Source organism: Bos taurus, chromosome 16, assembly GCF_002263795.3.
Source record: "Bos taurus isolate L1 Dominette 01449 registration number 42190680 breed Hereford chromosome 16, ARS-UCD2.0, whole genome shotgun sequence".
In the NCBI taxonomy this organism is placed as follows: Eukaryota; Metazoa; Chordata; class Mammalia; order Artiodactyla; family Bovidae; genus Bos; species Bos taurus.
The window spans coordinates 36,758,783-36,785,678 of NC_037343.1; the positions used below are offsets into that span (position 1 = coordinate 36,758,783).

Genomic DNA, 26,896 nt, shown 5'->3' on the forward strand with positions numbered 1-26,896 from the left:
TTCGGGCCGCAGGCCCCGCCCCGCGCGGTATATAGTAAAGGTAGGGCTCCCCCAGCCAATTTCTCGACTCGTGGCGGACGGCAGTCGTTTGTTCGTCCTTCCTTCTGACTTTCTCCTGTCCCTGTCTGTTTCTGCAGAGGTCATAGGAGGTGGGGGCCGTACAGGCGTCCCTGGTGGCTGCGGGAGCCGTATCTGCGGGCCCCGAACTCCCTCCCCCGCGCCCACCTCCAAAGGGCAAGAGGAGCGCGTGGCGGACCAAAGAGAGCCCGCGAGCGGCCGCGCGCCCACCAATAGGTGCGGGGCTCGGAGCCGCCCAGCGTGCGCGGTCCCTCCCTCCTCCCTCCGCCCCCGCCCCGCCGCCGCCGCCGCCGCCGCCTACCCCTCCTGCCGCTCCTGACTCTGCTTCTCCGCCGCGCGTCTGGCACTCAGAGAGCCGCAGCGCCAGCGGCGGGTGCAGCCAGCGGAGAGCCAGGCCGGGAACACCGAGCGGCACCCCGGGAGGACGCGAGGGCGCACGCCGCAGTCACCCATCTTCAGTCCCTGCGGCAGCTGCTGACCCGCCACCATGGCCCGCGGAAAAGCCAAGGAGGAGGGCAGCTGGAAGAAATTTATCTGGAACTCGGAGAAGAAGGAGTTTTTGGGCAGGACCGGTGGCAGCTGGTGTAAGTACGGGGTCCGCAGCTCTTGCCCCCCTAGCGCCTTGTGTTTCCGGGTAGGCGCATCCCCCGCGCAGGCTCTGCGGACCGCTCGGCGCTCTCCGCGCTGGCGAGGGCGCAGCGGGCTCGGGTGGTGAGCGCTGGCCCGGGCTTGTCATCCCTGTGCGGAATGCAGAGTCCCCGGGATAGGCGCGGGCGGGGATGGGAGCTCGCCAGGTAGAGCGTTATGTGGATTGTGGCGGTCTCGGTCAGTTGTAGACTATCTGAGCATCACTGGAGCCCTTCCGTCCGGGGAACGGTCCGGCGGTGGGAGAGTTGATCTGTCTCTCCCTTACAGTCGTGTCCCAAGTCCTTAAAAATGAAATTTGAGGCTCTGAGAGAACCGCAGGAAGGAAATCGGATCGAATGCAGGAGAGTTTGTGTATTATAGCACCTATCTTCTAGTCTAAATATGTACTTCAGAAGGCGGGGGTGGGGGGCGGCGGTGACAGAATCCATACACTGCAGTATTTCGTAGCGAGACCTAGAATCTCGCCACCGATGACCTACCCTGGAGTCATCACAGCCCAGAAACAGCCCTGGAAGCTCTGTGTCAGGACTCCGTTTCTGAGCCTTGGCCCGCAAACATGGCAAAGTCGGTTTGTTTTCAGGGTCTACAGAGAGAGGCAGAATCGGTGCCTGGGTGTAAGAAATAAATAGCATAAAGGCAGAAACAGGTCATCTTACAAGATTTTGAGTAGCCTGTTGCTTGGCTGGATAGATTTTTTTTTTTTTTCCGTTGCAAATTAGATACCTTACTTGTCTTCTACCTCTCTACACGGGAAGGGTGACTTTTTTTTTTTTTTTGGTAAGGTCATTTTGAAGGGCAGAGTTGTAGGCAAATCTGAATATGAGTCGTGACTGCGGAAGAGAGAAGGAAGGAGGGAGGGAACTCCCCCCTCCTGCATCACTGCCCCCTCCTTCTCTAATATCATCATCACCATCACCAACACCACTAGCCCGGCCACTGCAACCACTGAGGGAGCCCTGGGTAGGTGCTGATGTGATTCTTCTGATTGGAAGGCTCTGTGAGCATCGGCAGGAGAATGAGTCAGGGAAATAGCGCTTGGCTGACATTTTGAAATGGAAGAACCTGGAACGTACGATTCTTGTAGAGGGGAAAAAAAAAGCAGCCTGTAATGGGTCTCTCTTGATTGAAAAGTAAAGGGTTAATAATGCATCACACTTCAAGGTTAGTCAAGGTGAAATCTTATCCCATACCAGCATAGGTATCCTGAGCATGTTGAATGCACGTCTTTAAGGCGATGGCTTACAGCTTGTATTTTATATTTTATTTTGGGAAGACTGTATTCTTCAGTGGGGTTACTGCCATAGTTTCTCATGCAGAATGATAGCTGTCTGTGTTTCCTTAACGTGGAAGGGAAGGCCTGGAGAATTCAGGGTGTTTGTGGAATGAACAGCTCCCAGCCTGGGCCATCTCCCAGCGACTCTTGGTAACTTGAGTGAGGTCTGAGGGGTGCGCTGCAGGATGGGCCCCCTTCTCCCAGATTCACTGGAGGTTCCTACCACGATGATCTGACCACAGCTTCGGCAGGGGCTAGGGACTGCATGGATTCTAGGCATATTGTAAAATTGGCCCTCTAGAGTTTTCCCCTCTCATAAAACATCTTTCTTTCCTCATTCCAATTCCAGAATAATATTTGTTTTAGAGGGTAAGGCAGTATGGAGCGACTTGTTCTGTAAACTGACAGGACCTCCATATGAGAGAGAGAGAAAGCGTGTGTGTGTTGGTGTTTGTGTCTTGATACTACCTACAGCGGTGTCGATACACTGATTCATGAATGCAGACGTGAGTACTGATGCTTATGGTTCATCTTTCCTTCCATTTTCCAAGGTGCAGATGAGGTGCTGGGCTAAGAAATCCAGTTTTTCTTTTGCAGTAGTATGTCTACTCCTTTCTGTCCATATAAGAAATGACAGCGTCTCTCATAGACAGAGAAGGCGGCAGCAGCCGTGTCTTCCTGTGGAGAAAATGCCACCTTTCCAGTCCTGGGCCCAACATGGATGCCCTTGAGACCAGGGCAGGTTGCCCTTGGTTCAGTTCTGCTTGTAGGTAGATTTTCACCAAGATGGACGCAAGAGCCTTGCCTGTCACCTGCTGGAGAGAGCGCAGCACGCAAATCGCCCAGTGCTGTCTACCTTTTTGTTAAGTTAATACAGGCGTTGGTAGGTGTATATGTTGACCGCTGGGCCCAGATGCCATTTTCCCTTCTGCATATGACCTTTTGAAGGGTACTCTTTTTTTTTTTAATTGGAATTATTCTATATTACTTATATGTTTTTTTTAAAGGAAGAACTATTTTTTCAAAAGGAAAAAAAAGTGTCTAAAGTGTACCCTCTGCGCCACCCTGTCAGGTTGGTACAATATACCTGGTTTTTCTTTTCGAGCCAGCATGTTGGCACCAGTGCCTACGCCCCACCACACCTGCCTTGCCCACTGGAAGCAAGTGACCTCACAGCACCGACGGTGGAGACTGTGCTCAGTAACACCTCAGCACAAAAGTGGAGAACCCCTCAATTCCCGGAGGGTACAGTGTTGGGCAGATAGGGGAGGCTGTATCTCCTGAAATTGAATCAGTGTGCTTGCAAAATGAGTTGTTTTCCCCCAGTCATACTTGTATTTTAAATCAAATCGTAGCCTCAATTCTGTACCTCCTCCTGTCATTAGAATCGGGTATCTGGAGCCCCAGAAATGAGTGTTAAACGTTTCCGTGGTTAGGCTATAAGCGCCTAGGGTGGGGGCAGCAGAGAACCGCGCTGACCATGTTACACCAGCTCCTGCACCTCTTAGGAGCGTTCACTGGAAAATTTTTCCAGATCTCTTGACGTCACAGCCTTGCCATTTGCCTACTGCTGCCTGGATACAGAATGCAGCACTTAACTCTTGTCCTGCGGGGAGGCATGGATTGAGCTGGGCAGCTGTAGTTCTGGATTGTACAGTCTTTTCATTTCTTCTTATCTTGGCGTGGGTCTTTGCCCATTTCCTTCTTTTCCTTTTTTTTTTTTTAAATGGAGGAGAAAAAGGATTATGGTGAAGCATTTTTCGTATGGTTTTATGTGGATTTTGCTTGTTTTAACAACTCTAGAGTATCATTTCCCCTGAACTATTTATCGCTGATAGAAAAGTTGAGCTTTGAAGTATACACAGAAGGCAAACCTGGCTAATTCTAGCCACAGTGAACCCACTCCCTCCTGACCTCCTTCACACACATACACACACACTTCAATAATATTTTTGTTCTATTTCTTTTTCCCAAGGACCCCAGCTTTTACTGCAGGAATCTGAGCGTTTTGAGAAGTAACTTAAGGCCCCTTTGTGCAGTCATGTTTCAGACTTGATAACCCCGTTCCCACTGCTGCCTTCACACTGAGTGTTTGGCTGGCACAGGGCTGCCCGGCGATGCCTAGTACAGCCTGTTACTATGCGGCTAATCTGGGAGATAATCCCTGTAAACTGGTAACTGATACCTTCATTCCAGTCCATGGGCTTCAAGGTTTGTTTTTTGGGTTTTTGTTTTTGGTTTTTGGTGTTTTTTTTATTTTGGCTTTTGCAGCTATTTCAGCTTCCATTCTGTTATCCTGTGAACTATGGGAAGAAGAGAAGTCAGTTTTATCAGTCCTTAATCTGAGTCCAGTCAGAAGATGAAATAAAAATTTCTACTTGCCATTTTACCATAGCAGTTCCTTCTTTTTTCTTTTGTCCCCCCTTGTTTGGTGCCCCGAAAGGAAAGAGGGTGTACTTGGTCAAGAGAGCTTCACCAGCTTGCTCAGCATTCATCACTCTTTCTCAGCATAAAAACTCACGGGCATTCGAATGTTTGGAGAAGCATCAGGGCCTGGATTGTAGTGTTGGAATGTCAAGGGATAAGCAAGCAAAGGAAACATCGTTCTCTAAGGGAGTATATTGTCATATTTGAAAGGCATTGCATAAGCACACAAACACAGCTCTAGGTTTTATTGATGATCTTCATGACTGTTCTTTTTTTAAATTTAGAGAATAAAAGTATTTCCTAAAGAATATTAGTTCTCGTTGAATATTCATCCTACCCTTAACCATCCTGCAACACAGATACATTATAATGGAGGGCTCCCTGTCCCCCTGTTTTTGCCCCACAGTCTGGGAGTCTGGGAGTGAGGTGCAGACTCTTGATCAAGATTGGGAAAGGAGACTCTGAAGACACAGCTTAGAGGGGAAGCCAGGAAGGAAATCCAGTCATCTCCGGCAAGGTTCGCCCTGCATTCTGAGCACAGGACTGCTTCATAGCCTTTTTTATTTCTGTCTGTTCTCCTTGCAGTTAAGATCCTTCTATTCTACGTAATTTTTTATGGCTGCCTGGCGGGCATCTTCATCGGAACCATCCAAGTGATGCTGCTCACCATCAGTGAATTTAAGCCCACATATCAGGACCGAGTGGCCCCACCAGGTAAAATGAATGTAAATATGTTCAGTTTTCTTCTGGAAGTAAAAGAAGGGTCACTTTTGCAACTGATATAACACTTCTGCCAACAATAGTTGTATTTTCTGAGCACATTCTTCTGAACATTTGTCTGACACGTGGTTGCAAAGCCAGCTTGGGAAGAAAAAATGGGGACTGTGTCTCTTGCAGCCAGCTCTCCTACCTGCATTGCAGGCAATGCTGCTGGGGTTGCAGACATCTTTCCCAGCTCTGCTGGGAGGGAAAAGAGCCCTGGTCCTTTATCCAGTCTGGTGCTCACCTGCTCTGTGACTCTGACCGGAGCCTTGCTCTCATTGTCCCTCACACCCGAGGGGTTGGTTAGTGGGCTTGTTATGGGGCCTTTCCAGCTCACACACATTTTTCACTTGCTTGAGGGGACTATGACTCAGATAAATCCTTTAAAAAACCACTTTGGCTCTCGTTTTTAAAGGTTAATTTATTTTTAGGGATGATGAGACGCCCTGAAATGGCCACCAACTCCCAGGGAGGGGAGTCCTGACTTCAGGAGTCCATTCTTTCACCTGTTCTTGACGGGCAGCTTGACCTTCAACAAGGCACACTCTCTTCACTCCTCTATTTATGTCTGTTTGTTTAGTAGGCATCTTATTTACTGGCTTTCTGGGCCCCCTTTGCAGGTTAAGTAGCTGTCTCCTTTAGCTCTGAAAACTTGGGGCCACAAAGAGCTTATCATGGAGAAGTGCAGGCTGCCACATGAGAGCCCTGCTGTGACGTGAATGCAGTCACTGTAGAGTGACCTGCCCTGTAGGCATGTGTATCCTCGGCGGTCACTAAACCCCGGGGAGTCCCACGGCCCTTTTGCCTGACACTGACACAAGGACGAGACCGCAGAGCCAGCACACTCGATTATTCTGTTAGTGATTGTACTGTCTGGCTGGTCTAAAAGTCATTGTCAGGAGGCCTCGAGAGAGGAAATGTTGCATAACTTCCAGGTTCTCACATGGTCAGTGACCTTGAGGCTGCCACCAGGGGTGGCGGTGACGTGTCCCGTCTCCACTTTCCCCGGGCAACGGTTTACTAACAGCTGTATTGAGGTGACAGTTTCGAGGCTGTCTTCATGGGACTGAGCGGCCTTGATCAAGTGTGGCTGCCAGTCACAAGCTTGTCATGTCCACCTCCTCCTTGGGCCTGAGAAGGACTCTCAGAAGAAAGTCTTCAGAATATGGAGCTGGAAAACACTCCTTGTTAGCCCCAAGTCAAATAGTCCTCTACTGTCAGAAAAATCCTAAATATTTACAGATAAATTTAGATCTAGGGGATTTGGGAAATGACAAAAAGAGAACATGTAAGTATATAAAATGACTTAAACCTGCTAAATAATTCACAGTTTATGACAACTGTTTCCTCAAAGAGGTGGGTCTGTGGAAAGGTTGAGGTGAGAATTCTGGTTTGTACAGAGAAATGTAGGATCTTAAGTAAACATGTTGGACACTGGCTTTTGTGACAGTCAAGCATGGTGTGTCTTTTAACATTCATGTCTGCTTCAGCTTTTATGGTAGCATTAGCAGTCATAATTCTAAATCTTTGTAGACTTCCTTTTTTTTTTTTGCCATTTAAAAGCTAATTTTCAATCATGATGCCATTTTCTAACAATTCTTATACTCAAGGTGACAACAAAGTCAAGCATTTTCTTTAATTTCCTAAAAAAATTTTCCAGTTTAAAAACTGGCCCTTGAGTATTTAACCTTTGTGGAGTCAATCCATAATAAAATTAAAAGTATTCTTCATGGTCTCTTCAGAAAGGGAAGTTTCACTTTCAAAAAGAAAAAAGTCAAAGAGCCAGCCCTTTGAAGTAAGGGCTTACAAATGACCTTGCATTTCCCTCCCTCCCCTTCCTTCCAGCCCCTTCCTAAAAGACGTGTTCTGAGTACCTATATTTAGTGTCCTCACAGCAGTTGGACTGACCTGACAAACAGTCACTTCTCCAGAGGAATGCCGGTGGCTCATCTTGGAAATATGCATTCCTGTCCTTCGGTCTGAGTCACAGGAAGAGTCCTCCTCAGCCCTCCATCCCACCCCCTTCCATACCCCCCCAAGTTCTTTGCCGTTTCGCTGTCTCTCCTTTTCCTCACCCATCATCTTGCCAGTAGAGGCTAGGCCAAGCTTCCTTTTACAACCTCAGCTTTTCAAGGGACATAACATTCATTTGAAAGTGATAGTGGCCTTTGAGCGAGGTGGCCGGGTCGGCAGGACACTCGCTGCTGAGAATCGAGAAGCACAGCCTGTGGACTCTCCCTGAGTGCTCTGAAGGACCCTCCCGGGCTCTCTTTAACACATCTTAAGAATTTATATTTTTGGTAGGCAATAACTATTTCTCAGGCCACAGACCGATGGACTGTATAGAAACACTGGCAAAATTTTTGACTTCAAATTAATATATTTAAGCCTCTGTTTTCATGACCATTAAAGGGGGGAAAATGTATATTTAAGTCAAATGAACTTAGTGAGTGTGAAAGAGGTGGTCTGTTATTTAAAGATGTAAAGACTTATTAATGCTATTATTAACTGAACTTGAGTCATGAAGACAAACCTGACCAGACTGAGGTTTGACTGCCCGTTTCACACTGGAATACCTTGTCATCAGATCTCTTCTAAATAACATGTGTGAATGTGGCCAAATTAAGCAGCGGCAATTGTACAGAACATTTGCGTCTATTTGTCTATAATACTGGACAAGCTGCGGGGCTAAACACAAAAGTCTCAGGGCAAGGAATAAATCTTTAAACAGAAGAAAAATGTAGAAAAAAATAGATAACGTACAGTTTCTTGCCCTGACCAGTTGTGGCCATAGGTGGTTATAATATTCCTTACAAAGTCGTGTTGCTGTGTGATATTGAAACAGAAGTGCCTACTCAGCCTGGAAGGCAAGGGCTGCTGAGATTTTATGTTGAAACATATTAATTTGCTATTTTGGTGGGTCAAAAAATGGTTACCTGTTGGCAGTTGCATGTTGCGTAACCTAAACGTGAGAACAGTTCCTGAGGTCGCAAGCCATGACACATAAGTTCCCAATAAAACGGACCTGAAAAGGATAAGCAGAGGCTGTGGAACTGGACACAATCCCACCATTCCACACAGTACTTAACCTCACTAAGCCTCAGTTTTCTTATCTATAAAATAGGGATTAAGGATTAAAAAAGATACTACATATACATAAAGTGAATAGTACTTTAGAGTCACAAACCTCATGGCACTAGGTAAATGGTAGCTGTTAACAGGTACCTCTATTTTGTATAGCCCTGTCATTTCACTGGAAGCAGAGTGTCTTCTTTTTGGATATTGAATTTAGTATTTCCAGCCTTTGGATAATATAACATGGATGTTTTGTACACTTAGATTTTCATTGGTCAGGAAGATCCCCTGGAGAAGGGAATGGCAACCCACTCCAGTATTCCTGCCTGGGAAATCCCACGGACAGAGAAGCCTGATGGAGTCCATGAGGTCACAAAGAGTCGGGTAGGACTTAACACCTAAGCAACAACAATAGGGTCTTAGCTTTCCATGGAGAGTGGGAGAATCTGGGTTAGGAAACATGTTTAAGAAAAATGGTTAAGTACATTTAAGTGGCATCGTGGTGGTCCTACCCTCTCCCTCTAAAATACTCCCACTTTTGGGTTCACCCCTGCCAAGCTTTCCTCCCTGGGGGACCCTCTTAAGAAGATCCTCAGCAGTGGTCAGTGGCATCTCTTCTCACAGGTTAAGGGTGTTGGGTCTGGAGAGAGACGCAGTTGTCAGCGTGCAGGAGAGAGCAGCAGGCACACCCACGTGCCCACATGCACATGCACACTCACTGTGCCTGCCCCTGGTTTGACCCTGCGCTTTTTGCTGCCTGGCCAGTGGTGTGAGGGAGAAGTCTCCCCTTCCATCCCTCGTCCATCCCTCGTCCACCCCGCCCTGCACGCACAGAGCCACAGGGGCACGAAACGAAGGTCACCGTGTGTTAGTCAGGGGGTCTGGGAGATCCCCAGCCGCCTTGCTTCCTGGTGAGCAGGTGTGGATGTGTGCTCTTCCTCTTAAGTTATGGGCAGGTTTTTGTTTTGTTTTGATGTAAAGATGGCTCAGTGTAGGAAGTGATTTAAGTGAAGTCACTCAGTCGTGTCCGACTCTTTGCGACCCCATGGATTGTAGCCCACCAGGCTCCTCCATCCATGGGATTTTCCAGGCAAGAATACTGGAGTGGGTTTCCATTTCCTTCTCCAGGAGATCTTCCCAACCCAGGGATCGATCCCAGGTCTCCTGCATTGTAGGCAGACGCTTTACCATCTGAGTCACCAGGGAAGTACAGGATAGGAAGAATTCATTTTAAAGGGCTCATATTTTCAGTGAGATGGTAGCCAGCATTGAGGCAGGGGAACAGGGTGGGCAGAGACCAGCAGACCACACTGCCACCACCAGCAGGCTCCACTTGACCTTGATTGGGAAACATCTTGTCAAGGCATTGGAATTCCAGTCTCACTGTAATGCCAGTGATTTCTTGAGAAGTCATTACGTCAGTCTCAGAATTCCCTTTTTTTTTCTTTCCAAACTATTATCACACTGTATTTAGTCTCTTTCACTTAAATTTCAAAAGGGGGAATTGGACATATCTGGCTTCCTTATACTTTGGGGGAATTGTTACCTCAGAGTGCCAGCAAGGTGTTTTTCTGCCATTCCGTTAGATTCTGTTGATCTGTGAGCTTATATGATAAACAGCTGATGCCCTCCAGCCCCACCTGGCACTCAGTTCCCCCACCTGCCTCTCCTCCCTTCCCCCCATGGGTTCTGCCAGCCTGCTCCCGGAGTCTGAGGCTATGGATGAGTTGGTATTGGTGGCGCTAAGGTTTCCAGGGGCACCTACCCAGACTTGTAGTTTGGTAAAGGGTTGAGGACAGCAAACTCCAGGGTCCCTTCGTCAGTGAGCCTGGCTCTTACGCCTTCACAATTCACCCACCCAGGGTGCTTTTTCTTCTAGTCTAAAGATAAAGGTATGATTAATCATGTCAGCTCAGGTGCACAGGAAGCCTACTGATTAACTTAAAACCATTCTTGGAGTCACAGAAAAAAATGTGTCTTACTTCATATGCTCATTTTAGATGACTGAGCAGAGCAAAGACCTCTGGTGAATAGAACCAGGTAACAAATTTCACGCAGAGGTGGAGATGGGAGTGGGGAGATGAATCTGAAGCTTCATGTCGGGCTTTTCTGCCACTCTCTTTTGGGGAAGGTGGTGGTGGAAACGACATCAACCTTCAGCCTGCATTTCTACCTCCCTGTCTATGGTGAAATACGATGGGTTGCACTTGCTATCTGTGCTTGTTCTTTGCTCCCATTCTAGTAATCTCCAGACCTCATGGCTCATCTGACAGACAAGATGAGAGAAGCTGGGAAGACGAAGGGGAAATGGGAGGGTATTGCCTAGTGGCTTCCAGCCAGCAAAGTATCTTTCCCCACATAACATGCATGAGTAGACATCATCAGATATCCTGTGCAATGCGGCGTCTTATTTTAGGATATTGGTCACTTAGCAAATTTTGTATCTAAAATCAAAATACTGTGTGTGCTTGTTCATCAGTTTGGCCTTGGATTAAAAAAAGCATCATTAATATGGTAGATTTGATTATTTATAGTTTTCCATTATAAAACTGATTATTATTTATTTTACTGAGAACAAGCATAATAATGAGCTATACAAGATATTAAAGCTATGTCCCTGTGAAATTCCATGTGTGTCTAAGATCAGATCAGATCAGTCGCTCAGTCGTGTCTGACTCTTTGCGACTCCATAAATTGCAGCTCGCCAGGCCTCCCTGTCCATCACCAACTCCCGGAGTTCACTGAGACTCATGTCCATTGAGTCAGCGATGCCATCCAGCCATCTCATCCTCTGTCGTCCCCTTCTCCTCCTGCCCCCAATCCCTCCCAGCATCAGAGTCTTTTCCAATGAGTCAACTCTTCACATGAGGTGGCCAAAGTACTGGAGTTTCAGCTTTAGCATCACTCCTTCCAAAGAAATTCCAGGGCTGATCTCTTTCAGAATGGACTGGTTGGATCTCCTTGCAGTCCAAGGGACTCTCAAGAGTCTTCTCCAACACTAAGATAGAGCCTAAGATAGTCTAAGATAGAGCCGTTGAATTAAATATCAGTAGTTCTCTCTGCTCACCTGAAGATGATTATACAACTATAGGAAAAAAATCTGATGATATAGGGTAATTCCATAAATGGAGAAGAGCCTTCAACCAATGTGCATGCCATTTAACTTAGGAGAAAAGATTTCCATACAGTGAGGGTTACTGAACACCCAAATAGGCTGTAGAGAGAGTCCAGCTACCCATCTTTCTAAGACTTTTCAAAGAGAGCAGCTTCTTGAGATTCTTGCGGGTTGGGGAGGGTGGAGACGAGAACCTGCCCAGAGGCAGGGGGTTGACTTCAGCTGATCGCAGGCCACAGTCGAAAGCGAATCAGAGGCAGAAGGTGAGGTTTAGGCGACTGGTTTCCAGAAAGTACAGTGGCACCTTTTCTCCTGTGCCCTCATTGTATTTTTGTAAGGTAAATTGATATTAATCCTGCATAGGTAACATAAAAATTGAAAGCAACAATCAAAACCCATAAGTAACCTAGTGGCATTTGAAGGGGGAATACGTGTGTGTGTGTGTGTGCGCACGTGCATGTGTGTGTGTGCACTCAGTAGTGTCCAGCTCTTTGTGACTCCATGCACTGTACTCCGCCATGCTCCTCTATCCGTGGATTGTTCCAGGCAAGAATACTGGAGTGGGTGGCCATTTCCTCCTCCAGGGGGTCTTCCTGACTCAGGGATCAAACCCGCATCTCCTGCCTATCCTGCCTTGGCAGGCAGGTTTTTTACCACTGAGCCACCAGGGAAGCCCATGTATGTGTGTATTTATGTGTACCTAGATTTGTATGACTATGTGTATAAAACCACGTTCCCAGTTTTTTCTTTGAATGGAAAATTACTTTTCTACTTGGAATGTTCAGGAGACTAGTATGTATGTAGTATGTGCAAGGCTACCTTTATAAGCACGTTTTTGTCTTCTGGAGGTTTCTGTGAAAAGTGATTCCTATTTAGGGTATTTGGCCTAGTAATTTATTGGTTGTAATAAATGACAGGCACAAGCAGCTGTACTTTGGAATTCCCTTTGAGTAACTTTGCAAGGTTAAAATGAATGCATTCTAGTTTAAATACTTCAAACTCGTAAGTAGATGGAGAAATTATAAGCTTGCTACATTATAAACCTAATTAGAAGCAAAATACTTTTCTTAATAAACAGTCTTTCTTTTCTCTTTCCTTTCCCTTCCTCTTTTACTTTCCCCTGACCCCTCCTGCTGTGAACCCTACTAAAGTTCATGGTGATGTGTTTTCCTTATTTGTTTCTCAAGAAATGGGGAACCAAGAAGAGGTCAATGTAATTCAAATGGGGAACCAAGAGGTCAATGTAATTCAAAGTCAAGTGTAAAGCCAAAAGTTTTTTTTTTTTTAATTAAACTTCAAATCTTATGTGAAGTTGACATACTAATTAAAAACCAAATATTAAAGCTTCACATATCCAGATTCTCATTTCAGTCCTTTCAGGTGACTCTATTTGATAGTAGTCTGTAATTTACAGCAAATGATTAGTTGAGGGCTAAGCTGTCCAGAGCTTAGTGTGGTTCATGTAGGTTCAAGTTCAGAAGACTGGAGAAGCAGAAGGTTAGGTCTGTTTCCTAGAATATAATTTGAAACTGCAAGTCAGTGATTGGGTGTTCTGCTGTCTTTGGCCTCGGAGAGTTACTACTGCAAACAAAGCTTGTCCTTATCCAGAGCTATAACTAACAATTGTAAGGAGTGAGCATTGTGGAGAGGGACAGCTGAAGGGATTTGTGGAGTCCTTGGAGAGGGTCATGGTTGAGAAATTTGCTTATGGACTCAAGATGACTCTTTGCGATCCTATCAATTGTAGCCCACCAGGCTCCTCTGTCCATGGAATTCTCCAGACCAGAATCCTGGAGTGGGTAGCTGTTTCCTTCTCCAGGGGATATTCCTGACCCAGGGATCGAACCCAGGTCTCCCTCATTGCAGGCAGATTCTTTACCATCTGAGCCACCAGGAAGCCCCAAGAAAATAAAGAAGTTGCCAAATCCAGTTCTATCCCTTTTTATCCCAGACTAATGGAAAATTAGTCTGATAATATAAATGGTTTAAAGGATTTAGATACCAGGTCAAGGGTCCTTCATCTTCTTCTTTTGAGTATCTAATTGCTTTAGAGAAATTATTAGGAATTTTCCTAATGGTTTAGAGAAAATCTCATCAGAGAACTCTCCTAATTAAGATTATTCAGAACAGAACAGTCCAGGGGATTGCTCTCTGATAGCTTCCAGGAAGAGAAATTTTCAGGTTAGCAGATTCTAGACAAAGAAAAGAGAAGAGGCAAAGGTGGTAGGTGAGAGAGTGAGGGGCCTTCCAGAAATATGAGGAAGGGGAGCTGAAGAACACACCAAGGAGGCGAGAGCCACACTTGACTCTGGGGTGGCCTCCTGGATATTTGTGTATTATGTATGTGTGTGCTCCCATAGGTTAGGGTTTAGAGAGAGAAACTGATTGCATGACCTCAACCCAAATGGTTCATGCTTTTCTGGAAGGACCATTTCGATCAGAAGTTGAGTATCTTAAAAGGATAGTCACTAAGGCTTATATTAGTTATACCTTCTACGATTGTGCAGACTCCAGAGGGGAAGTTTCACCTATAGAAGAGAGCGAGACGTGGCTGCACTCCCCGGGGGTTGGTCTGTCGTTCCTGGGCTCCATCTGCCAACTTTGGCCCAAGGTCTTATCCAGCTGGGCAACTCAAAGGATGGCAAGACCCAAAGCTTACCTGTCCACTTCACCTCTTACATCCTTGGTTTCATCAGTGATGTTTCTCCGTGCAGAACACAGAGATTCTCCAAGTGTATTTGATCTACATGACTCTCATATGGTAACATACAGGCTTGATCATAAGCCAAGCTCTCTGAAGGATTTGGGCTCTTGGAACTTGGTAGATACAAGACCCGTGGTGTATAACTCGTTTCTGAGCCAGTGGTGCCATTGTGCATGTAATAATAATATCTGTATTTTCATTAATCAGATGACTAACGGCAGTGTTTCTGATAAGAATTGCTGGTGTGCAGACTCGATCACTAGCTCTGCACGATGTTGTAGGAGTGAGGGGAACCAGGTTTGCTAAAGTAATTGTGGTGATAGAAATGGATTCGCCTTGGATGCTATCCAGGTGGTCTACTCTGCCCAGTACATTATTAAAAAAAAAACCGGGGTCTGGTACAAGTCTCTGGATAGGCATGAATTTGGTTTTCACCAGAGCTCTCAGGCTGCTGAAGAACTCACTAGCCGTGCCCTTTTGGTAGTAAAGAGCCAGAGCACTGAGTGAAAGGAGCTAATGCTTTGGGGTCTCACACATGTCACCTGGTCTGTTTAATAGTGGGGACCCTGCACTCGGCATTGAGAGGGAAAGGACAGCTCTCTGCAGAACCCCACCTCCTCTTCTTGCTCTCCTTTCTTCTCTGGGAGAACCGGAGAAGTACATCACTTGTACTCGTACACACATACCACCTGGGAGGTAGCATAGCCAGGGAAGAGAGATGCAGAAGCAGCCGGAAAGTGCAAGGCAGACTGCTGGGGAGGAGAGCTGAAGCTGGGCCAGAGGGAACGCTGACCGGGTGACCCTCCCCTCGCCATTCAGATGCCACCATGTTTGCTCTCAACGTGACCTTTCGAACTGTTGGGTGAGATGCCCCAAATCTCACACCGGCTCACGGACGTTGTTAGTGTTTTGTGTTTTGCTGTGTCACCGCTCTGCAGAGAGACCTCGACTGCCTTGACTGACTCACCACGCTGATGTCCTTGCAGTCAGCCAGCCGGTTCTTCCCCACCTCCTTCCTTCCTCGGCTTCTGACGGTTGGTCTCTCTCTCATCTGTCCACTGCTCTCCCGCCTCTCTCTTGCCCAAGCCTGGAAACACTGTTGAACCCTGTGCACGTATGTTAGTCTGTTTCTGCCCACCCCCGTGCAGGCACACGGAGTACCTGACACCTTCAGGGGCTTTTGCCTGAGCTCTGCTCGCCCTGTGCGCTGCCTTTCTCAGTGGCCCCCCCACCCGACCCCGGAGACCAGTGAATGTCCCTGAGGCTCTTCTGTTCCCTCCTGATTCCAGGATTAGGAGAACGTCCCCTCCCCCCGAGTTCTGTGAAACCTCTAGCTCTGGGCCTGCCTCTGCTCTTCCCCAGGTCCAGGGAAGTCACCTTGACTTAGATGTCTTGTTTACAATGCAAACCAGCAACGACCCTCCCTCCTAGACTTTCTGTATTTCAGCAGGAGGTGCCCTGCCAACTGCTCTAGCTCAGGCAGGCAGTCCCAGTGGCAGTCTGTTTGTTTGTGTATATTTGCATGTAGGTCTCTATCGTCTTTATCATGTGGCCTTTTTTTGTACAATAAATAATCACAATGCCCATTTTCTAAGTTAATAATGTGTCAACAGAAAAACATTTTTTAGAGTATATTTAAATTGCCTAAGTCATATGATTTTCTATGGTTTGTGAACATCATAAAAAAATGTTTTAATTGTAGTAACCTTTGTTTTTAATGGAAGAGTCTTTTCCTGCTTCTTCCCTTTTAGACTCATTTTTATCACCATTGACACTCCCCCTACCCCCAGAAATTCTTCAGGTTCTTCATTTTCCTTTCTGAGATGTCACTCGTAGCTTGTCTCGGGCACCCTCTCTGCCTGGCTGCAGACCCTCACGTTCCGTCTTCATCATTTCCATGCCTCTAGGTAACTGCAGGCACAGAAGAACTTACCCATTCAGCCCTGAGCTCTCCCCAGCCTCATTATTTAATTACTTTTGAAGCGCAAAGCCATCGTTAACGATGAGGAAAAATAACGGGTCATTTAGCCCAGACCCTACTGAAACCTGGTCTGAAGCCTCACAAATGGTGCTGCTAAATGGGCTTCCCTTGTAGCTCAGTTGGTAACGAATCTGCCTGCAGAGAGATGCAGGAGAACATGGTTCGATTCCTGGGTCGGGAAGATCCCCTGGAAAAGGAAGTGTCAGTCCACTCCAGAGAATCCCATGGACAGAGGAACCTGGCAGACTATAGTCCATTGGGTTGCAAGAGTCAGACACGACTTAGTGACTAAACCACCAAATGGTTACTACCCTCTGGTCATCACTTCTGCTTTAATGAGGTCATTGAGTCAGGACTGCCACACCCAGGTTCTCATCCTCTACAGCAGTAGTTCTCAAACCAAGAGTGCTTAAGGATCTCTTCAAGCTTGGTAAGCAGAGATTCCCACGTTGCACCCTTAGAGATGGGGAGTTGGCAGGTCCCCAGCAGAGCTGGGAAGGCTGCACATTTAATAAGCCTCGAAGTGAGAGCAATGGAGGTTACCCTGAAAGACTGTGATGATGAGGCTCCTTCTGTGCTCAACACCAAGAGGGCAAGTCTGGGACTGGGGATTCATATAGGGTTGCTAGATTAACAAATAAAAAATACAGGCTGCCCAGTTAAATGTGAACTTCAGGTAAACCATGAATAATTTTTTATGTATGTCCCCAGTTTTACATAAGACATACTTGTGTAAAACATTATTCATGGTTTATCTGCAATTAAAGTGTAACTGTGCATTTTATATTTTATCTGCAGCCCTAGAATAGAATGCTGTTGTGACTGACTGTCCAGTCGCTGTCTGAGACAGTGCTGTGTAGCTCTGCTCAAATGTTTATCTAGGAAGTCATGTCAATGGCAGAGGCTTTTAGAAGTTAAAGAATCTAAGAAGTCTGTTAAAGAGTGGAAATCCAAGGTATACATACTTTGGTTTTTACCCTGTCTGGCACTTGCTCAGAATGTTTGGAATGGAAAGCTGGAGAAGCACATAAATTCCGTATTCCTCCAGTTTAGGTTAAAAGATTCATATGTCTCTGTTGAGTAGTCTTAAGTCTGCAGTTTTCAGTGGTCATAAGTTCATTGATTAAAAGGAATATGGAGGAAGACCTCTGTGCTCAGTCTTATGTGCAGTTAGGGAAGGAAGAATCATCTGCATGAGATACTGGCTTGCAATGCATTTTTTTTTTTTTAACTTGGGCACAGAGGAAGACTGGAAAGAGAACAGGCTTTAGAGTACAGTATGCCTGGGTTGGAATTCTGGTTCCACCACTTCCTCTGTGACTGTGGGCCAGGTACTTAAGCTTTCTGTGCAAGAAGTGTTTCATTCATAAAACAGAGGTATGTCTATCATGAAATGTTGCTGGGGAACTTATATGATATCTGATCTTAAGACACAATCATTGGTACTTATGTACTTAACCTAAATGCCAGAGAAAGGATTTCACACAAGAGAGAATTTAACCCAGTTTTTTAAATTTTTGGCTGCACACTGCAGAATTGAACCTACAGCCCCTGCATTGGAAGGTGGAGTCTTAACCACTGGACCCACTGGGGAAGTCTCAAAAGCCTTTCTTTTTAGCTAGAAGGCATTAGCAAAATATGTTTTACATGTGAAGAGTCTGCTTCTGCATATCTTGGTGGACTCATGGTTTCTTTTTAGCCAGAATGCATTAGCAAAGTTATGTTTTACACGTGGAGAGTCTGCAGTATCATGGTTGATTGCCTTCCCACTCATGATTTTCTCTGTTTTTCTAACTTTCTACCTGGTCTAGGATTAACACAGATTCCTCAGATCCAAAAGACTGAAATTGCCTTTCGTCCTAACGATCCCAAGAGCTATATGACATATGTGGATAACATAGATAATTTCCTGAAGAAGTACAGAGATTCAGCCCAGAAGGATGATATGATTTTCGAAGATTGTGGCAGTAAGTAGACATGTTTTGGATTATTGTGATTGGTTAATTCTGATCTCCTGTTTCTATTTGGTATTTAATGATTGAAAGATCCTCCTAAAGTATTTAAAAGATTAACTCTGACTATATTGAGAGGAACTGTTTTGTTTTTTAAAGCAGAAAGACTTATGGGTTAGGCTTGGATACAGTGAAACTGTATAGCTGCAAATGGTACTTTAACCCCTACTTGAAAGGTGCGTTTTGAACACTGTCAGGCATCTCTGTTCACTGATCAGACTCAAAGACCATACTACAATTCTGATCCTCCTACATACATTGGTTTTGAGAAACACAATTGCTTATATTTCCAGATTTCTGCCCCGCTCCCTCCCCCCAATCCCCTGGCCCCTACAGAAGAGTTCACAGGACCTTCTCTCACCCAAATGACCCTTTGGTGTGATCAGCTATAACCACACTGAACTGATGGAAGAGGGTTTATGGTCAGGGTATATTTTAGAAACCCTGGCCAGGATGGATAATGAAATACATCTTGGGCAGCTAAGCATCTGGATAAGGGAATGACTGATGAACGTAAAGAATAGCTCTTAGTTTCATTAAGCCATTGACACAAACACATCCTCCCCCTTGCTCCCTGGAGTATGAATTTCCTAGTTTTGTTATCATACCTATCACAAATAAGATGCTTCTGTGAGTTACTTGGTGATAATCAGTTTTTCTAATTCCATTCAACTCCAGTTCTTTATATGGCAGATGGTTGTGTAATATGGGGTAAATTGTCATTTTAAGTTATTTTGAAAGGATTTAGTAATTTAAAAGAAACATCTTCATGAAATTTTTCTCATTTGAATTTAAATGAGATTTTCATCTTACTTTGTAATAATTAAATGGCCTATATGATAGAGTGAATCACTTTTCAGGAGATGGACTGAACTGAGGTACTTTATTATTGGAAGGGAAAATAGTTAATTTGTGGACTTAAAAATACATACACATACATAGTTTATGGTATTTGCATCAATTTCCTGCAGAATGCTTTAACTTTGAATTTTATTTTCATTTATTTTTTCCTAAGGCTTTCAATTTAAAATACACAGCTATAAATTTTCCCCATCAAACAAATGCTTATAAGAACTGTGTTAAAAGGCAAAAACTCAAAAAAATTTTTTTCAAACCCTGAATGGTGGTTGAAAAGGAAAAACAATTCTTTCCTGTTCACTTTTTACTGTTTAGCGTGTTCATTAGCAGCATAGCTCTAAGAAATCCCAGTCAAGAAACTTCTAGTTCTGAAAATTACTGGCAGTCCTTTTAATTTGTGTTCTAATTATAACATCCCCATTATTGAGCTGAGCTGATGCTGACCTGTGCAAACAATGCTACTCATGAAGAGAGATCCAGTTTCCTTTCAGTCTTCTAAACAGCAGAGTCATCCATTATTTAAAGGAAGAGAAATATTGCTAGAGAGCAGACATCATGTGCGTGCTCATCAAGCTCTATTGAGTACTATGATGTTTTGGTGTGAGGTCAGGTACTGGCTGGTGCTTTTGGTAAAAAGACCTTTTTAAGGTCAGTGGAGAGATGAGAGATGGCTTGCTGGGAATCTTTCCTTAATTCAGGCGATACAGTAAGTGCAGGATAGCCCTGTCTGAGAATCAGTCATTGTGACAGGAAGAGAGCCCTGTCCTATATCAGTAACGCTCAGGGAATTGTCAATACAATGTGCAAATGGCATTTGCATTTTCAGACGTGCCCAGCGAACTCAAAGATCGAGGAGAATTGAACAACGAACAAGGAGAGCGAAAAGTCTGCAGGTTCAAGCTTGAATGGCTGGGAAATTGCTCTGGAATAAATGATGAAACTTACGGCTACAAAGATGGCAAACCATGTGTCATTATAAAGCTCAACCGAGTTCTGGGCTTCAAACCTAAGGCAAGTAATATTTTAAATCACAGAATTTCAATGAGTCATTCACACTTAAATGTAGTTCTTAATTGGTATGAGAAGAAGAGACTATAATGAGCTTTTAAAGGGTCCTCAGTGACAGTTTTAAAGCCCCATCAGTAGAGTAACATTGAAAACCTCTGTAGCCATCTTGAAATTCTTAGAGTTAGGTCATTAATCTTATTTCCTAAAGTTAGAGAAGTCCTATGTGGCAGAGTCAAATTCTGACATCAGTCCGGTGGCCCTGTTCTGCATTTCTATAATGTAATTGTATAAATTCTTTAAAAGTAAAAAGAGAAACAGGTATCTCTTAAGTTTAAAACCTACCTGCCTGTACAGTCAGACTCTGATTTTGGTACTCTAGGGGCCACAGTATACAGTATATATTTCCCGCTGCTGGGCATACACACCAAGGAAACCAGAATTGAAAGAGACACGTGTACCCCAATGTTCATCACAGCACTGTTTATAATAGCCATGACATGGAAGCAACCTAGATGTCCATCAGCAGACGAATGGATAAGAAAGCTGTGGTACATATACACAATGGAGTATTACTCAGCCATTAGAAAGAATACATTTGAATCAATTCTAATGAGGTGGATGAAACTGGAGCCTATTATACAGAGTGAAGTAAGCCAGAAAGAAAAACACCAATACAGTATACTAACACATATATATGGAATTTAGAAAGATGGTAACGATAACCCTGTATGCGAGACAGCGAAAGAGACACAGATGTATAGAACACTCTTTTGGACTCTGTGGGAGAGGGAGAAGGTGGGATGTTTTGGGAGAATGGCATTCAAACATGTATAATATCATATATGAAATGAATCACCAGTCCAGGTTTGATGCAGGATACAGGATGCTTGGGGCTGGTGTACTGGGATGACCCAGAGGGATGGTACAGGGAGGGAAGTGGGAAGGGGGTTCAAGATGGGGAACACATGTACACCCATGGTGGGTTCATGTTGATGTATGGCAAAACCAATACAATATTGTAAAGTAATTAGCCTCCAATTAAAATAAATAAATTTATATTAAAAAAAGTATCTGGTAATTTGAAAAAAATGATCTGATCATCAGAAATAAACTTTGTTCTTATTGAACAAAGATTTCATTGCAAAATTAGTTGAATACTAGGTTGAACTTTTATAACAATGCCATTGGTTTTTGCCATTATTGCAACCCCTAAAAGGTAAGTATTCCTGGAGATCACCAAAAAATGGCAAGTTGCCTCTATTTAGTGCGATGATAGTAATTCTTTAGAAGGAAAAATTGTATTGGTGTTACCTCTGCTTTTATACAATTGCTAAGTTTATTCTCTCCCCCAGATCATGAATTTAAAAATGCCATCCTTTTCTCTTAAGCATGCATTCTTCCATAAGGTTTCTTGCATTTGCGCATATGAATATCACCATTAAAAGGGTAGTTTTGGTTCTGATAGGAATTGACTGCAGTATACAGAGTTATATGAACAAACTTACTTCCTTCTGGAATCTGGCTCTTTTGTTCATCAACTTTCTGTTACATGCTATTTTTTTCCCCACAATGTTACCCATGAATAATATTTTTTAAAAGTCAATGTAGAGATGAAAAGTTTTATTACCATAACCGAAGGATGTAACAAAACTCCCTCACTGCCACAGGAGGAAAAAATAGATGAGTGGGTAGATGGCTGGCTGATTTGATGGATTGCCCACAGAAATGTATGTATCGCTCAACAGAATTTTAAATCTTCTTTTCACTTAGACTAGGATGGTGGTGGTTTAGTCACTCAGCCATGACCAACTCTCTGCGACCCCATGGACTGTAGCCTGCCAGGCTCCTCTGTGGGATTTCCCAGGCAAGAATACTGGACTGGGTTGCCATTTCCTTCTCCAGGGGATCTTCCTGACCCAGGGATCAAACTCAGGTCTCCTGCATTGCAGGTAGATTTTTTTTACTGATTGAGCCCCAGGGAAGTCTGGACTAGGATATAATGGAAGAAAAAGGGTGAGAGCCGTTACAACACACAGAGTTGATGTTCATATTGCTAGGAAGCTCTTCACCAAGATAAACCAGCTACTCAGCAGTGAAAGGAATTGGTGCAGTGTGTCCCAAGGACTAATCGTGATCTTTGCTCTTGGAATCTTTCTGGTAATTTTGGTATTTTCTCTTTATAGATGCTGAATGATATTTGTCCCCTACAGAGGCAGTACTTCTAGTCTGTTATGATTCACATCTCTCCGCATATTTATATTCTGTTAAAGTTATGAATTCAGCTACTCTTACTTTTCAGTCTCCCCCACAAGCCCCCCTGCTTTGGACTCCCCTTGGTTACCCATCACCACTTTCTGACTAGCACCCCATCCCAAATCCCAAACTCTTTTGTTGTTGCAATCATAGAGATTGTAGGACTCCACGTCTTACTTCATGTACCTGATTCCTCCTCCCTAAAGACAGAGTCCAGTACCTACTTTGTTAGTAAACATTTTCTCAACATATTTTAAAGATAAGTCTATTGCTGGCAGAAAGTTCCAAGAGAGTTAAATCTAGATGATCATCTTTTTGTATTCCAAAACAATAGTACCAAAAGGCCCTTACTGATACAGAAAATTGTCCCTTTTATCTAACTCTGATTAGACTGTTTACGTCTCATGTCAAGACTCGTGCTCTGCTGATGTGAGTAGGCAAGTGGCTGTGTTCCAGGGAGTAGATGTTCCTCACTCGTCTTATGAGGTGGATTTGAGCCAGGGATGTAGGAGGGCAGGCCCTGGGTATTTCACTTCAGCCGTAACTTTCAAAGTGTACTGTGGGTCCCTTCAGTGGATTCTCCCCTTTACGAGACTTTAGGGCAGCGCCACCTTTATCTGTTTTATATGCTGGAATTTCCTAACAAAATTGGGACTTAAATGACAGTGCCTCTACTGGAGATTTAAAAAAGGAAAGCTTACTTGAAGAAGGCATGCTTAAAGGAGAAGGATGGCATTATTTATTCATGGCTCGGGAGGAAAGCCCAGTTTTATAAAAACAGAAATGTCAACCCACCTTTCCATCTAATTTTAATCTTAGCAAATGAGAAAAGAGGATTATTTCTGAGTTGGCTCTTATTTTTCAGTGTTCTTGAATAGAGCACATAATGGGTTACCATTAGAAGTTCCATTTAGAACAAAAGTTGAGCATTTATTTTCAAGAAATTTAATGACCTTTCCTAGATTGGTTAGGGCAGTCATTCATTCTGCTGTCCTCAAGTGTTTGGTTATTATTTCAGCTGACAAAAGTGTACTTGTTTGGGCTACAAGTTTTAGTTTTCTTTTTCAGAAATAAAAAAAAATTATTTACAGACTTACTGACCAACATGGGTTTTATTTTTAGCCTCCCAAGAATGAGTCCTTGGAGACTTACCCAGTGATGAAGTATAATCCGTATGTCCTGCCTGTTCAGTGCACTGGCAAGGTAAGATCTGAGTTACTGAGGGTAGGTGGGGGAGAGGGGAGAATAAATGAGATGGTTTTAAATTAGAGGTAAAATTTTAACTTGGAAATAAGAAACACTGCTTCCAGGAATTAGTCTCAGCCAACTGAGTTGTAGGTGAAAGTGAAGTCGCTCAGTCGTGTCCGACTTTTTGCGACCCCATGGACTGTAGCCTACCAGGCTTCTCTGTCCGTGGGATTTTCCAGGCAGTGGTCCTAGAGTGGCTTGCCATTTCCTTCTCCAGGGGATCTTCCCAACCCAGGGATTGAACCCGGGTCTCCCGCATTGTAGACAGACGCTTTACCGTCTGAGCCACCAGGGAAGTCAACGCTGGGTAAAACTTAACAAAACCATAAGATGTAACAAGAATAAAACTGTCAGTTTCTCCACTGGAACAAGAAACAAATTTAATCATTTGGGATACTGGTTTAAAGATCTGAGAGGTGAATTAGCCCATACAAATGTTTCTGTAGCCTATATGTTGTGTTAAAAACTTGAGGTCAACATTTTTTTTCCAACTGACAATTTTACACTGAAAAGTTGTTTCTTGTTTTTTTTTTAAAAAAAATAAAAATATGAAGGTAACCATCAATGTGTATTTCCTTTAAGTAGAATAAAAGGAATCTCCAAAAGGTCCAATTTTATGTTGGCACCAAGAAAGGAAATGGACACAAGAAAATGCAAGGCACATAGTTAAACTTTGAGAGATAATGTCATTGAGAATATCCACTGGACCCATACTGAAGAGTTTCTGACTTTCAGTGTTGGCTCTATTTCTGGAAGGTTGTGTTAGCTTGAAGAAATGCTTAATTGGCCTCTGCTGCAGCTTCCCGTTTGTACAGTGAGCACAGTCTCCATCGAGGACCATTTCTCAAGGCTGCTATGGATTAGGCTGCATATGTGTCAAATATAGTATATGTTAGGTGTGGCACATCCTCCAGTGGTTAATGTTCCCCTCCTCCCGGAGGAGTTTGAGCTGGCATCTTAGAGGATGACTGATGGTGTTCTAGCAGACAGCTTTGTGGGACTGACGGTCTCATTTGTGTGTAAGTACAAATAGTGATTCCCAGGATGTGAGCCATTAAAATCTCATTCCCTCTCTGGTTTTTTAGCGAGACGAAGATAAGGAGAAAGTTGGAAGCATAGAGTACTTTGGACTGGGCGGCTACCCTGGTTTCCCTCTGCAGTATTATCCCTACTACGGCAAGCTTCTGCAGCCCAAGTACCTGCAGCCTCTCCTGGCTGTGCAGTTCACCAACCTCACCATGGACACTGAAATCCGCATAGAGTGTAAGGCGTATGGTGAGAACATTGGGTACAGTGAGAAAGACCGTTTTCAGGGACGCTTTGATGTAAAAATTGAAGTTAAGAGCTGATCACAAGCACACATCTTTCCCACTAGCCATTTAAAAAAGTTTAAAAAAAGATACAAAAACCTACTAGTCTTGAACAAACTGTCATACGTATGGGACCTACACTTAATCTATATGCTTTACACTAGCTTTCTGCATTTAATAGGTTAGAATGTAAATTTAAAGTGTAGCAATAGCAACAAAATATTTATTCTACTGTAAATGACGAAAAAAATAAAAATTGAGCCTTGGGACGTGCCCATTTTTACTGTAAATTATGATTCCATGACTGACCTGTAGTAAGCAGTGTTTCTGCCCCTAAGTATTGCTGCCTTGTGTATTTCATTTAGTGTACAGTACTCTAGGTGCACACTCTGGTCATTTTTCAAGCCATGTTTTATCGTATCCGTTTTCTACTCTATGTGAGCAAGGTTTGCTGTCCAAGGTGTAAATATTCAATGGGAATAAAACTGGCATGGTACTTTTTTTTTTTCCTCTTTGGGTTTGGCTCTTTCAGATGTAACGGCCCATCGATGAGCATTTTTAACACACTCCATAGTCTTTTCCTGTGGTGTTAGGTCTTCTTTTTTTTTTCCTGGGTCTGGGTGGGGGGGGTGGGGTGGGCTGTCATGGGGGAACTGCCCTTTAAATTTTAAGTGACACTATGGAAACACACAGAGGTGATGGGTTGTGTTGTGCTTTGTACTGAATGCCGTCCTGACTTCCTTCTCCCCGTCCTCCGGTCCGTTCTGAAACTGTGGGTGAGATCTGGAGCGCCCATCACTTTGGCTAGTGATAGGGCCGATTAATTTGCTTTGTACATTTTCTTTCACTTTCCTTTTTTCCTTTCTCTGGAGGCATCACATGCTGGTGCTGTGTCTTTATGAATGTTTTAACCATTTTCATGGTGGAAGAATTTTATATTTATGCAGTTGTACAATTTTATTTTTTTCTGCAAGAAAAAGTGTAATGTATGAAATAAACCAAAGTCACTTGTTTGAAAATAAATCTTTATTTTGGACTTTATAAAAAGCAACGCAGTACCCCATAGACTGATGTTGACTGTTGTCTACAGTGCAAAATCCATGTTCTAACATATGTCATAATTGCCAGGAGTACAGTGCTCTTGTTGATCTTGTATTCAGTCAGGTTAAAACAATGGACAATAAAAGAATGAACACATTCCTCATGTGCGTGATTCACTCTTGTCTAAATGCCCCAACCTGTGACTGCTTTACTTTCTACACTGCTAGTTATCCAAGATCTTGAAGAAATACTGAACCTGAAAGACAAAAATGTGATTTCATTAGTTCCTATGGAAGTTTGGCCTTTTCCATCCAACAGAAGCCAAGAGCTGGGTCAGGACTCTGGACATTGGACATCAAGGTGCACACCCTTTCCTGTGAGACAACCAGGTTAACTGGTGGCAGAGACTCAATGAAGTTTTAAAGTTCAAGTTTAGAAATATTTTGCATTGATACTTAGTTTAGAAAACATGAAATTTTGGTTCCTGCTAGTGCTTCACAAGATACTGCTGTTCAAAAAAAGTCAAGGTCGTTATTGCTTCAGTTCAAAAAAAAAGTGACACTAGCAATCAAAAAATGGACAGAAAATGTATATAGATGTTTCCCCAAAGAAATGTACAGATGAGCAATAGGCACATGAAAAGATGCTCAGCATCACTAATTATTAGAGAAATGCATATCAAAACTACAATAAGGTACCATCACATACCAGTCAGAATGGCCATCTTTAAGTCTACAAAAAAATAAATGCTGGAGTATGTGTGGAGAAAAGGGATCTCTATTACTCTGTTGGTTGGAATGTTCATTGGTGCAGCTACTGTGGAGATCAGTATGGAGGTTTCTCAAAAAACTAAAAGCTACTATATGATCTAACAGTCCCACTCCTGGGAATACATCCTGACGAAACTACAATTTGAAAAGACACATGCACCCATATGTTCATAGCAGCACTGTTCACAACAGCCAAGCCATGGAAGCAACCTAAATGTCCTTCAAGAGACGAATGAAAAAGAGGATATGGTGTATACACACACACATACACAATGGAATATTACTCAGCCATAAAAGGAACTTAATGCCATTTGCAGCAACATGGATGGACCC

The 26,896-nt window shown here is 43.8% G+C and overlaps 2 protein-coding genes and 1 non-coding gene across 4 annotated transcripts in view; 2 read left to right on the forward strand and 1 right to left on the reverse strand.

The window, feature by feature from the left end:
- The first annotated feature begins 423 nt into the window (after positions 1-423).
- On the forward strand, positions 424-25,952 carry ATP1B1 (ATPase Na+/K+ transporting subunit beta 1). The gene is made up of 6 exons (NM_001434978.1): positions 424-662; positions 5,012-5,140; positions 17,875-18,030; positions 19,760-19,944; positions 23,317-23,397; positions 24,528-25,952. Exons 1-6 carry the CDS (start codon positions 566-568, stop codon positions 24,789-24,791), a joined length of 912 nt encoding a protein of 303 aa, NP_001421907.1. The 5' UTR covers positions 424-565; the 3' UTR covers positions 24,792-25,952.
- Positions 14,327-14,458, forward strand: LOC112441946 (small nucleolar RNA SNORA66). Its single transcript, XR_003029899.1, has one exon. It is a non-coding gene; the product is annotated as a small nucleolar RNA SNORA66 (small nucleolar RNA).
- Positions 25,222-26,896, reverse strand: part of NME7 (NME/NM23 family member 7) — a 245,919-nt gene continuing 244,244 nt past the window's right edge. Inside the window, exon 13 of one of the 2 annotated variants that reach the window (XM_059875437.1) lies at positions 25,222-26,049. In XM_059875437.1, coding sequence (XP_059731420.1) covers positions 26,017-26,049 — 33 coding nt within the window. In that variant the 3' untranslated portion in view covers positions 25,222-26,016. 2 annotated transcript variants of the gene reach the window in all.